We start from the raw sequence: 14,311 nt of genomic DNA on the forward strand, positions 1-14,311 counted from the left end.
CTTATAACCTGCCTAAGCTACACATCCCTCAATACTACGGGCAATTTAGCATGGCCAATCCACCTAACCGGCACATCTTTGGACTGTAAGATAATGAAATGTGAGGCTGGATGAACACAGCAGGCCCAGCAGCATCTCAGGAGCACAAAAGCTTACGTTTCGGGCCTAGACCCTTCATCACAGCATCATCTTTGGACTGTGGCAGGACAGGAAACCGGAGCACCCGGATGAAACCCACACAGACACGGGGAGAATGTGCAAACTCCACACAGACAGACACCAGAGGCTGGAATTGAACCTGGGTCCCTGGTGCTGTGAGGCAGCAGTGCTAACCACTGTGCTGTCCCTAATGGCAGTAATGCCACGCTCATGGTGGTAATAAGGGATAATGCCATACAACGGTCTTCAAATAATACCACCCAAGTAGAGCTTAGAAATAAAAAGGGGCCAATTATCTTGCTGGTATTATATAACAAGCCTCCCAAACATCATATGGACATAGAGGAGCAGATATGTAAGTTAATGACAGGAAGGTATGAGAGAAACAGGGTATAACTGAAGGGGACTTCAACTTTTCTAATATTAACAGGAATTGCCTTAATCCAAAAGGGTCAGGCACAATAGAATTTTTAAGCGTATCCAGGAGAGTTTTGCGTGACAGAATGCAGATAGTCTGACCAAAGATGGGGCAGTGATAGGCCTAATCCTAAGGAATGAAGCTTGTCAAGTGGTTGAAGATTCAGTGGGTGAGCATTTTGATGACAGTGACCATAACGCAATGTCATTATGGAAAGAGAAAAGGCTTGTGTAGAAATTAAGTGACTAAATTCGGTGAAAGCCAATTTCAGTATCATGGGATACGGTCTGTCAAACATAGGCTGGGAACAGCTAGAATCATAACGTCATTGAGATGTTCAGCACAGAAACAGACCCTTCAGTCCAACTCGTCCGTGCCAACCAGATCTTCTAAATTAATCCAGTACCATTTGCCAGCATTTGGCCCAAATCCCCAAAACCACCCCCTATTCATATAACCATGCAGACACCTTACAAAAGTGGGAACTGTACCAGCCTCCACCACCACCTCTGGCAGCTCATTCCATACACCACCCTCTGAGTGGAAAAAGTTGTCCCTTAGGTCCCTTTTAAATCTTTCCCCTCTCACCTTAAACTATGGCCTCTAGTTTGGGAAACGCCCACCCAAGGGAAAAGATCTTGCGCATTCGCCCTATCCATGCCCCTCATGATTTTATAAACATCTGTAGGGTCACCCCTCAGCCTTCGACACTATCGCAGGTATTAGTACTAGTCTTTTAAAAGTTGCATAGTGAGAATTCAGGCCCAGCGTGTTCTTCTGAGATGAAGGGAAGGGCAGGTCCAGTGAATCTGGATGTCAGTGTACAAGAGAGTTTGTAAAGAAAATAGAGGAAGCATGTCTCAGGTATAACGCATTAAAAACAGAGGCACACCTTCAAAAGTATTTTGTATAGGAGACTGCTTGAAAAGGAAATTAGGAAGGCAAAGAGGGGCCACAAAATGTGTCTGGTACATGAGTTCAAGGAAAATGTCAATGCTTTTTATGAGTATATTAAGATTCAGAGGCAAAGGGTGAGACCTATTCACGACTGGTGCATGGAGCCAGTGGACAGGAGTAAGGTCTTAAATGACTACTTGTCTCTTGCATGTACAGATGAGAAAGATATTATAGCAAAGGATTTCAGCTGGGATGGTGAAGTTCAAGAACACATTAAGATTAATAACGCAATGGTTTTACATGTTTTAATAGGAGGTGGGTGCCCAAATCTCCAGGGCCTGAGGTGTGTCCTAGGCTTCTTTGGGAGGTAAGGGATGAGATTGCTGGGGCTCTGGTGATATATTTTCTACTTTATTGATCACAGGTGAAATGTCAGATAACTGGAAAATACAATACATGGTTCTTTTGTTCAAGAATTGCAGCAGAGATAGGCCAGGTGTTTACAAGCCAGTAAGTTCAACATCAGTGATAGGGAAATCATGAGAGAAAAATTCTGAAGGACAGGATTAAGCAATACTTGGCAAGTCAATGATTGGCCAAAGACAGTCAGCACAGATTTGGTAGAGGGAGATCTTGTCTTTGACCAAATCCATTGATGAGGGATTGCAATTTATGTGGTTGTCATAGACTTCAAGAACCCACATGAAAGGCTGCTCCAGAAGGTAAGAGCCCAAGGGATCCAAGGCAACTTGGCAAACTAGATCCAAAACTGGCTTACAAACACGGGGGGTAAGAAATGATGGCAGAGGGTGTTCTTCTAATTGAAAGCCTGTGGCCAGTGGTGTACCACAGGGTTCGATGCTGCGGCCCTTGCTATTTGTTATCTACATTAACAACTTGGACGTGAATGTCAACAGTGTAATTAGAAAGTGTACAGATGACACCAAAATTGGTGTTGCTGTTGATACAGAGGACAGGCTTAGGCTACAGTTTGATACTGATCAGCCAGTAAATTGGGCAGAGGAATAGCAGTTGGCACTTAATCCCAATAAGCGCTAAGTGATACGCTTTAGGAGGTCTAATAAGGGAAGGACATGAATGGTAGTTCCCTAGGAAATACTGAGGATCAAAAGTCCCCTAGGTATACAATCCCACCGATCTCTGAAGGTACCAGCACAGGTCGATAGGGTTGAAGATGATATCCGATGTTTGCCAACATTAGCCAGGGTTTAGAATACACGAGTAAGGAAGACTTTATACAACTTTATAAAACATTAGTTAGGCTACAAATGGAATAGTGAGAGAAGTTCTGGTCACCAGACCATTGGAAAGATGTGACTGTACTGGAGAAAGTACAGAGGAGATTCATTAGTAAGTTGCCTGTGATGAAAAGTCTCAGCTATGAGGAGACACCGGACAGACTGGGTCTGTTTTCCTTGAAACAGAGGAGGCCGAGGAGGGATATGATTGAGTTCTGCAAAATTATGAAAGGCATAGACAGAGCAGATCATGATAATTTCTTCCCCGTGGCAGATGTGTCCAAGGCCAGAGGGCATAAGTTTAAGTTGAAGAGAAATTGGTTTAGAGGAAACATGAGAAGACAGATATTCTCACCACTTAAAATATCAGGGTATATTAGGCTATAGACCCAGTGCAGGTAAAAGGGATGAGTATAGTTTGGAATTTATTGGTCAGTACGGACATGTTGGGCCAAAGGGCCTGTTTCTATGCTATATGACTTGACTCTACAAAATCACACCTTGAACGTGAGGATTCATAACCTTAAAGATAATCTAGATAAATGCTCTACCCTTTGTTACTCCATCCTTTTCTGAATTTTCACTGCTACAGTTCAGCTACCAATAGCACGACAAACATTTCCTCATCATAGCTGTTATAACCATAAAAATTTGTACTGAGATTTTGTGTCAACAACTAAGCATTTACCATTACAAGCCGACAGGAAAACAGAACTTTGAGAACATCTTATAGACTAGCCCATATTATTTACTGCTCATAGCCTGAAACTAAAAAAGTGATCTCCGGTATTCACTCACTGCTGCCAATTTACAAAAATTGTACAATTATACTGGAAGTTAATTGTCTCATAAATTTACATTATATCTGCATTTGTCTGAAGCAACCCACAACCTTTGAAGAAAAACACGTTTTGTTGCATGCTCATGATGTTTCAACTTTTCAGCTTTGGAATTAAATCAAAGCAAACATTTCAAGCAGGATATGAAATGCAACACATGAAATCAAGCAATCATAAGGCAAATAAAGCTCCCAAACTAGAATGCAGCATTTCATGCTCAAGTGCAGTCACAAATGGGTTAACATACAACCATACTCACAGCTTTACACTTCTACTTCATTCATTTCCCAAGCAGCGAATGCTCACAGGAAGTAAAAACATGAAAACGTTAAGCTTTCAAATCCTCAATCTGCACTCTTCTATTGCAATTTAGTTGTTATTGTTGACAATATTTAGCCAAAGTTTCTTGCCCACCTGTAATATAATCTAAGCCTCAATGAATTTCTCAAATGTATCTGTATTCAACACTGGCAGATTTTTAAGATATAAACAGCAATACCGATAGGGATCTTTGTAACTGTGATGAAATCCATTTTCTGTATCCAATTGTACCAGGGAAGCCAGCATTCTCCGAGAATGCAACCTTCAAAACACACACGGTTCTAAAAAAGGTAAAGGCATTCAATTCCACACAGCAATAGGGAAGAAATTTAGTGCAAGGCTTCCAATAGAGCTCTCAGGAGAGGTTGAGAGTCACAGAAGATCAATTCAAAAGATTACAGACAGGGACTGACAGTCACCAAGTTGAGAGACAGAGTGTAGATTTCATGTTAGAAGTGCTGCTTTTTTTAAGCTGTGTTGCAGGAAAGGCAACGGAACCACACAGACTCCATATAAAATATTCAGAGAGAAATCAAAAGCACTTGGACTTCCAAAGAATTGTCATATAGGACTCAAAATGTGAACTATTTCTTCCCCAACAGATGCTGCTAAATCTGCTTAGTTTCTCCAGAATTCTGTGGTTGTTTCAGATTTCCAGCACCTGTAAATTTTGCTTTTTTACTTTTGGCATAACTTGTGTTGCTATATAAAATTATCAGCAAATTCACTGATGCCAAGAAGTAAATCAATCGGAATAAATATTAAAAATCTAACACACCTTTGAAATGTATTTAATGCAAATGTGATTTTTAAAATTGCATGGGAATTAAATGAACTCCTCAAAACCTCCTCAGTTATACCAATATCATTTAACCTGAAATACAATGTGAACAATACTGCAAAATTGACAGTAATGTCTTATAGACAAGTCTGACACAGCAGATTGCTGCATCAACAAACTACACTCAGGTGCACAAATAGAAAGCTTTCACTACTAAATGACATTCATATCAGATAGTATGCAGAGGAAAGATATACTTTCAAATAGCTAGAGAACACAAAGTGTATGAAGAGCATGAGAAAAGAAAGGATGTCCTGGCGCAAATTAATACGGGTCAAATTTACGTACATTGTTCTTAAGTTTTAGAGTGGTCCAATAACCATGTGCTTAATAGCATTCAACAATGGAAGATAATAGATTTTAAAATGAATCAAGAAAACTAGATGTAATAAATGTCGTATGTCTTCAAATGGTAGGTGACAGCCTTAAGCATAGGAATGATTGCTTGCAATAATGTGGCAATAGCGGAAGTCATATGCACACAGAAAAGCTGTGCATCAGCTTTTACAGTACATTAGAAAGACCTTTTCTTTTCAATTATGCCTCAAACACTCAATTCAAAGCACTACATTGTGCTCATTAGTGATTCCGTTATAATTTCAGGAGCGAAGTAAAGTGCTTTTCAATAACAGACCAACCATTTAAATGACATCCTTTTCACCAGAGAAGTCAGAGTAACAGTACACAAGATACATGGTTCCCTAGGAAAGGCTTAGGGAATTTAACTCTATTTGTTGACATAATATCTTGAATATTAAGCCAATGATCTGGACCAGGCACTACCTTAAAAATAACCACCTCATTAAAAAAAGATTTTATAGCTTCAACATGAGAAAATCCACTCTGCCAAAGATGCCCAAAGGGAATTGCAGTTATGATCCTAGTGATGGATACAAGCACACACATTTAGAAACTGCACCATCTACTCAGTCAAGAAGCACTAAGATGATTTCTGAATCCTCTGAACTGATTCCAAATAAAGATATACAGCCTTACCTCTTTAGGAATGGAAAGCAACCTATTTCTGTCCACATTAAAATTTGTCAGCTTCTGCAACTTTCCGATACTTCGTGGCAAATTCTGAAACAAAAACAGCCGTTATGCAATATACCCAAAATCGAGCATTTGCTATGTTATCCAAACATTTAAAAGAACTTTCGAAGTTCATATTTTCTTCTCTACACAACACTAGAAGTATGATAAACTTTTGCGAAAAACAATTATGACTATAAATTTGACTACTTCCATTCAATCTTCAATACACATGTTCTTTGGAATATAAATACTTCACTTCCCTTGATATTACAGTCATTATACCAGCAAGAGAATCATGAGTCATTGCTCATTGCCTCCTTAACTAAATACTCAGTAGTTCAAACCAACATTAAACTAGGCGCTTGCTCTAAATTATGTGAATTATTTTACAATCAATCACTTCTTCATTAAGAATCAAAAAAAGTTTATTGCAGTTGAATTGTGCAAATTTCTCAGATTTAATTTCAATTCAAGTGGAATGCTATAATTGATTTTCACAGAAATGGAGTATAAAACTAAGGATGTATTGTTGTTGTTGTTGTTGTATATGAGCATCGCTGAGGCCACATCGGGAGTACAATTTACAGAATGGTTCTTCTTACTCAAAAAAAGATTAAATGCATTTAGAAGCAGTCCACAGAAGGTTCACTTGACTGATTACTGTGATGAAGGGATTATCTTACGTAGAAAGGTTGAACAGCCCAGGCCTATATTGGAATTCAGAAGAATTAGAGGTGGCCCTTCTGAAACATACAAATTTGAGGGAACTCAACAAAGTGGATGATAAAAGGATGTTTTAACAAATAAAATGGAAGGAGAGTATTGTGGATCTTGCATCAGTGCCTAAATTGGAAATTTTCTTGTAATTTTTCCTGTTTTTCTGGAGTAGGAGGAGAAAATTTCTCATTTAAAATTTATTTTGGAACAACAAAAGGAATGCGAGCAAGGAGACACTATTACAGCAAGTTTGGGTAAAAACTGAGTATGTGGTTGTCAAGGTGTTGAAGGCTCTAGGGAGAGATTTTGCTTTTGTGCACATAGAACTTGGAAGATTGAACTTTTCAACTAGTTTGGCGAGGGTTCATTACTAGTGGTTTAAGTATTGACACGTAGCAGTTCTTGGATCCATTATTTTTGTAAGGCTGAATCTCGAAACCCAAGGGATCGGCATACTTTTAATTAGAGCCAGAGAGTTGTGAGCCAACTGATAAGGGATGTGAGGAGGTCGCTATTTTCAATTTCTGCGTCCTTAAGCTAAGGGCTGGATTTTAATAATTCAAATGTTTTGTTTTGTATGCTTAAAATTTAAAACTGAGGGTAAGGGAAGGTGGTTGAGCTTCTTCTTTTTTAAGTTTTAAAATATAGAATATTGGCTTAAGTTTCTCCTAGCGTTGTGTGTCAACTGCAATCAGTCTACAAACATTGGAACTGAAAAAGGTATGGGTCTTTTTATGTAAGTGAACATTAGCAAATGTTTAAGAGGCAATGTCGCAGTCAATGCCCATCCTGTCAGATGTGGGAGATTAGAGAACCATCAATTGTCCTTGGAGGTGGTGTGTTAGGATCTGTCTCATTTCAGACCATTTAGATTGATTCCAACTGCCTCTCCAGCCAAAGTGGAGCATACAGGAGGCACAGAAAGCAATGGTTAGTAGATTTAGGAAGGTGGTCACACCACAGGAATGTCAGGAGAGAAAGGAAGGTAGTGCAGGAGTCTCCTGCAGTTGTTCCTTCTCAAATAGATACACTTTTTTGGGTACTGTTGGGTGGATAGTGTCTCAGGAGAAAACAGAAGTAGCAGCCACTTCTTGGACACCAAAACGAATCTTCTGTTAAGTGAGGTTTGTCAAGGTTCAAAAGGGTAATCATTACAGGGGACTCTCCAGTGAGGGACACAGCTAACAATCATGCAGCTGTGAGCCAAAATTCAGGATGGCGTGTTGCCTCTCTGGTGCCAGGGTCAAGGATGTCTCAAAGCGGCTGCAGCATGTTGTCAAAGGGGAGAATGAAAAGCCTGAAGTTGTCGTACACATTGGTAAGAATGGCATGGTTGAAACTTTGCAGAGTGAATATAGGAAGTCAGGTACGAGGTTACAAAGCAGAAGCTCAAAGATTGTTGTCATGGGATTACTCCCATGACACGTGCTACTGAGAGTTGGAACAGAAGTTGGCTTCTGAAGTTAAAGAGAGCAAGTTAATTAGAAAAGGCAGATGAGAGTAAGCCAGAGAACAAGTTAACTATGAAGAATTAAACTGCATTTTTTACAATACAGTAGATCATAGAGATAAGACAGATGAACACAGGGCATGTAATGGAATATGAGTCTGGAACATCATAGCTAGTACAGAAACATGGCCAATGGAGGAACAGTGCTGGCAGCTCAATGTTCCGGGGTTTAAATGTTCTAGGAAAGATAGAAAGGAGGGCAAGACCGGAGGGGCATGGTATTTTTGATTAGTCAAAACATTATTGCTGCACTTCAAGAGGATATTTCTGAGGGATCAACCAGTGAAATTATAGGAGTGGAACTCAGAAAACAGGGGATGATCACCTTACTGGGATTGTCAGATTGAAACTGAGGAACAAATATGCAGAGATCTCAGACATTTATAGATTAATAAGGTTGTAATAGAAGAGGTTTTGAACTTTGCAAACTTAAACTGCTGTAGTGTTAAGGGCTTGGATGGCGTGGAATTTGTTAAATGTATTCAAGAAAACATTCTTTATCACAATTTAGATGTACCTATCAGAGAAAGAGCAAAACTTGACGTTCTCTTGGGAAAAAGGCAGGGCAAGTTACTGAAGCGTTAGTCGAGGAGCACTTTGGGATGAGTAATCATAATTCTATTAGTTTTAAAATAGCTATGGAAAAGAATAGGCCTTATGTAAAAGTTAAAGTTCATAAAAGGAGTAAAGCAAATTTTTACAGTATGAGACAGTAACTTTCAAAAGTTGACTGGAGTAAGTTGTTCGCAGGAAAAGGGACAACTGGCAAGTGGAAGGCCTTCAAAAGTGAGATAATAAGAGTACACGGGAATTATAAGATAAAATGTGAGGCTGGATGAACACAGCAGGCCAAGCAGCATCTCAGGAGCACAAAAGCTGACGTTTCGGGCCTAGACCCTTCATCCCTCTGATGAAGGGTCTAGGCCCGAAACGTCAGCTTTTGTGCTCCTGAGATGCTGCTTGGCCTGCTGTGTTCATCCAGCCTCACATTTTATCTCTCTTCACGGGAATTATGTTCCTGTTAGAGTGAAGGGTAAGGCTGGCATGAGTAGGGAACAATGGATAAATAAAGATATTAAAAGAGCAGAGACATCTGTATCATCTATAGCCTTGACCGAGATGCCAGAGAACTGGAGGGTGGCTAATGTTGTGCCTTTATTTAACAAAGGCTGTAAGGAGAAGCCTGGGCACTACAGACCGGTGAGTCCAACATCAGTGGCGGTTAACATGTTGGAGGGGATTTTGAGAGATATGATTTACATGCATTAGGAGAGGCAAGGACTACTGAGGGAAAGACATCATGACTTTACGCTTGGGAAATCATGTGTCACAAATTTGGGTGAGTTTTTCTGAGGACTGAACCAAAAAGATTACCGAGTGTAGCAGTAGACATTGTCTACATAGACTTTAGAAAAGCCTTTGACAAGGTTCCTCATAAAAGACTCATTTCTAAACATAAGTTTGCTCGCTGAGCTCGAAGGCTCGTTTTCAGACGTTTCGTCACCATTCTAGATAACATCATCAGTGAGCCTCCGGTGAAGCACTGGTGTTATGTCCCGCTTTCTATTTATGTGTTTAGGTTTCCTTGGGTTGGTGATGTCATCTCTGAAATGACTGCCAGACTACTCAGACCTCTTGGCATCATGGTAGCCCACAAACCCACCAACACACTAAAACAGCAACTACTGAACTCAAAAGACCCTATACAGACAACAAGCAAAACAAACGTAATTTACAAAATACCTTGCAAGAACTGTGACAAACACTACATTGGACAAACAGGCAGAAAGCTAGCCACCAGGATACATGAACATCAACTAGCCACAAAAAGACATGACCCACTATCACTAGTATCCTTACATACAGATGAGGAAGGACGCCACTTTGATTGGGACAACACATCCATCTTAGGACAAGCCAAACAGAGACATGCACAAGAATTCCTAGAAGCTTGGCATTCCAACCAGAACTCCATCAACAAACACATTGATTTGGAGCCCATCTGCCACCCTCTGAGCAAAAGAACAGGAAATGACATCACCAACACAAGAAATGACATCAACACAGGAAACGACATCACCAACCCAAGGAAACCTAAACACATAAATAGAAAGCGGGACATAACACCAGTGCTTCACCGGAGGCTCACTGATGATGTTACCTAGAATGGTGACGAAATGTCTGAAAATGAACCTTCCAGAACCTCAACCTGAGCTACAAATCTTCTCAAAACTCACTTGTTTCTAAAGTCAGATCACATGAGATTCAGGGAGAGCTTGTCAACTGGATACAAAATTAGTTTGACAGTTGGAGATAGAGGGTGGTGGTAGGGAGTTGTTTTCAAAATGGAAGCCTGAGGCCAGCATGTTTCACAAGGATCGGTGCTGGGTCCATTTATGTTTGTCATTTATCCAAACAATTTGGATGAGAATTTAGGAGGCATGGCTGGTAAGTTTGTGGATGACACCAAAATTGATGGTATACATAGAACAGGAACAGGCCCTTTGGCCTACAACATTGTGCCAAACATGACGTCAAATTAAATTAATCCCTTCTGCCTGTCCTTGGTCCATAACCCTCCATTCACATTCACGTGCTTACCTAAAACACCTCGAACATACCTGCCTCTACCACCATCCCTGGCAGCACATTCCAGCCTCCTGTGTAAAAAGAAAAACTTGCCCACACATCTCCTTTGAACTTTCCCCCTCTCAACTTAAATGCCTGCCCCCTAGTATTAGACATTTCAACTCCATCTTTGCATCTCAAATTTAAGGCTTCAATCAAGTCTCCCAGCAGCATCCACTGGTCCAGAGAAATCAACCCAAGATTTTCTAGTGACTCTTTATAGCTCTAATCCAGCTAGCATCCTGGTAAACCGCTTCTACACCCTCTCCAAAGCCTCCACATGCTTCCTGTAATGTGGCAACCAGAACTAAGCGCAATATTCTGTGACTGAACCAAAGCATAGTCGACAGTGAAGAAGGTTGCCGAAGATAAGCGTGAGGTACTGCATTTTGGTAAAATGAACAAGAACAGTACTTATGCAGCTAATGGTAATGCACTGGGTCATATTGTTAAACTGAGAAACCTAGGGGTTCAAGTACATAGTTCTTTGAAAGTTGCTGGTCACCCTGCTATAGGAAAGATATTATTATTAAACTGGAGAGGGTTCAGAAGAGATTTACTAGGATGTTGCCAGGAATAGGGAATTTCAGTTACACAGAGAGGGTGCACAGGCTAGGATTTCTTTCATCTCCTGGTTGAATGGTAACCTAATAGGAGGTTTATGAAATCCTGAGGAAGTATAGATAAGTAGATAGCAAAAGTCTTTTCCCCCAAGGTGGGGCAATTGAAAACTACTGCACGTATTTTGAAGGCGAGAGGAGAAAGATTTAAAAGGGACCTGGACAATTTTTTCTACACAAGAGTGCGATTCATCTGTGGAATGAACAGAGGAAATGGTAGATGCAGGTACAGTTACAACATTTAAAAGACATGTGGACAAGTACATGATGAGGAAAGGTTTAGGAGGATAAAGGTCAAATGCAGGCAAGCTAGGAGAGTTTGGTTCGGGAAACTTGGTTGGCATGGATGCATTGGGGCAAAGGATCTGTTTCTATGCTGGATGATATTATGACTTAATGTTTCCCCTTGTGGGAGGCAATAAAACAAGAGGACATGGTTTAAAAATTTACAGGTTTTAAAAGTATTAGTCAACACAAAAATGTGGAAAAATTTATTTGGAACTCTTCACTCCCAGGGTGGTGGAGGTGGTATCATTCAATACTTGTAAGACAGAGATGAATCTACTTCATTGTTAGTTAAAATTCTACGTTTATCAGGATCGGCTGGAGTGTAGATTTGAGACCACAAACAGATCAGCCATGATCCTATTTAATAACAGAATCGGTAAGAGGCATGTACATACGTAATCAAGTCAAAGCAGCTTCCAAAGCATCAGGTTGTACTCTTCTGAATCATTATGTGGAGGTGCCGGTGTTGGGCTAGGGTGAACAAGGTCAGAAATCGCATGATACCAGGTTATGGTCCAACAGATTTAATTTGAAAACTCAAGCTTTCACAGTCTTATTCCTTCTTAAGGTGTTAGTGAGAGAGGTAGTATCAGACACAGAATTTGTAAGTAAAAGGTCGAAGGTTCACAGTGCTGATGAGGATGTATTGAACAAACTTAAGATGCTATTGAACCTTTAATCAGTTATAAGGTTTTAATTGATTAATATGTAAATGTTGGGCCTGGAGATATGTTATACCTGTATGATGCGGCAGCTGTGGATCCCAACGCAATTCATCATGACATATCTGTACGCAAGTGTTGCTTGCTGCTTGAGGAGCTCTGGCTCAGAGTTAATGGGGTCAACCGCGAAAAGGGCAAGACTGAGAGTGATGTACTTAAATGCATACAGAAGATGAACAAGGTAAATGAGCTTGTATCACAGACTGAAATCAGCAGGAACAATGTTGTGGGTATCAGAGAGATGTGACTGCAAAGGAATCCAGGCTATAAACTAAATATCTAAAAGCAGAGGGGATAGGGTTGCCTTGTTATTAAGTAATTCAACCAAATTAAATCATAAAATCCCTACAGTACAGCACAGGCCATTCAGTCCATCGAATGAGCACCAGAACTTCAAAGACAATCCCACGCAGGCCAAAGCCAAACCCTGTCCCCATAACACTGCATTTACGATGGGTAATCCAACTAGCCTGCGCATCCCTGGACACTGAAGGCTAATTTAATTTGGACGATTCATCTATTCTGCTCACCTCTGGCCGGTGGAAGGAAACTAGAGAGTCCAACGGAAACCCAGGCAGATACAGGGAAAGCGTGCCAACTCCACACAGACAGTCACCCATGTCTAGAGTCAAACCTGGGTTCCTGGTGCTGTGAGGCAGCAATGCTAACCACTCAGCCACTGTACCATAGATCAATGGCAAGAACAGATACAGAATGGTAAGTAAGGTTTTAGAGTAGATTTGTAGCTGGGATTGTGGATGTTGCGGTTGGTTGGCTCACCGAGCTGGCTCATTGTTATTCCACAGATGTTTCATCACAACGGCTCACCTGAACCAAAGACACACTAGCACTTTGAACAGGACCAATGTCATTTACAAGATTCCCTGCAGAGTCTGTGACAAATACTACACTGGACTGACAGGAAGGAAATTAACAAGAGTGCACAAACATCAATTGGCTACAATAAGGCACAACCAATACTCAATCATCTCTATCCACATGGATAAGGGGAACAACCAATTCGATTGAGACAATACCAAGATCCTGGGACAAGCAAAGCAGAGACAAGCATGGGAGTTCCTAGAAGCCTAGTACTCCACGAAGAAAACCATCAACTAACTTACAGAACTCAACTCCATATACACTCCACTGTGAAGGAAAACCGGAAGTGAGGTATTCCAACTCAACGGACTCCAGAGATTAAATACCAGGCAGGAAAACACAACAGCGCTTCATCGGAGGCTGTACTGATGATGTTACCCAGCAGGGTAACGAAACGTCTCCAGAACAACAACAACGAACCAGCTCGGCGAGCCAACCAACCTCAATAGAACGGTAAAGCATAGAATCTGTAGAGATTTGAGAGAGAATTGAGGAATCGCAAAGGGAAGAAGATCCTGATGGAAGTTGTGTACAGGCCTACTAGCACTACAGTCATAAAGTCATACAGTTGCATAGCACAGAAATAGACCCCCTCACCCAACTTGTCCATGCCAATCAGATATCCTAAATTAATCTAGTTTCACATTCCAGCATTTGGCCCATATCCCTCAAAACCCTTCTTAGTCATATACCCATCCAAAGGCATTTTAAATGTTATTGTACCAGCCTCTACCATTTCCTCTGGTAGCTCATTCTATACATACACCACCCTCTGCTAGTCAGGACATGGGGCAGGAAATAAATCAGGAGCTAGAAAAGGTATGTAAGAAAAACACTTACATTACCTATGGGGAATCTTTGATATGCAGGTGGACTGAGGAAAATCAGGTTAGTAGCAGACCCTATGAGAAGAGATTTCATGGAATGTCTAAGACATGTTTTTGTCTTGAGCAGCTTATGGTAGACACCACTAGGGAGCAGGCAATTCTGGAATTGGTAATGTGTAATGAGGCAGACCTGATTAGGAAACTCAAGGTGAAGGTTACCCCAGGGGGCAATGACAACAATATGATTCAATTCACTTGACAGGAAGAAGACTGAATCAGATGTAACTCAGTATTACAGTTGAATAAAGGTAACTATGAAGGCAGGAGGTAAGGGTTGGCCAGAGGTGA

General features: G+C 40.7%; 1 protein-coding gene across 3 annotated transcripts in view; it reads right to left on the reverse strand.

The window, feature by feature from the left end:
- Positions 1-14,311, reverse strand: part of lrrc1 (leucine rich repeat containing 1) — a 228,879-nt gene that overhangs the window by 117,655 nt on the left and 96,913 nt on the right. For all 3 annotated transcript variants that reach the window (XM_059645575.1, XM_048531313.2, XM_059645576.1), the window contains exon 10: positions 5,731-5,814. In XM_059645575.1, coding sequence (XP_059501558.1) covers positions 5,731-5,814 — 84 coding nt within the window. The remainder of the gene's footprint in view (positions 1-5,730; positions 5,815-14,311) is intronic.

Source organism: Stegostoma tigrinum, chromosome 4 (assembly GCF_030684315.1).
Source record: "Stegostoma tigrinum isolate sSteTig4 chromosome 4, sSteTig4.hap1, whole genome shotgun sequence".
Classification (NCBI taxonomy): domain Eukaryota; kingdom Metazoa; phylum Chordata; class Chondrichthyes; order Orectolobiformes; family Stegostomatidae; genus Stegostoma; species Stegostoma tigrinum.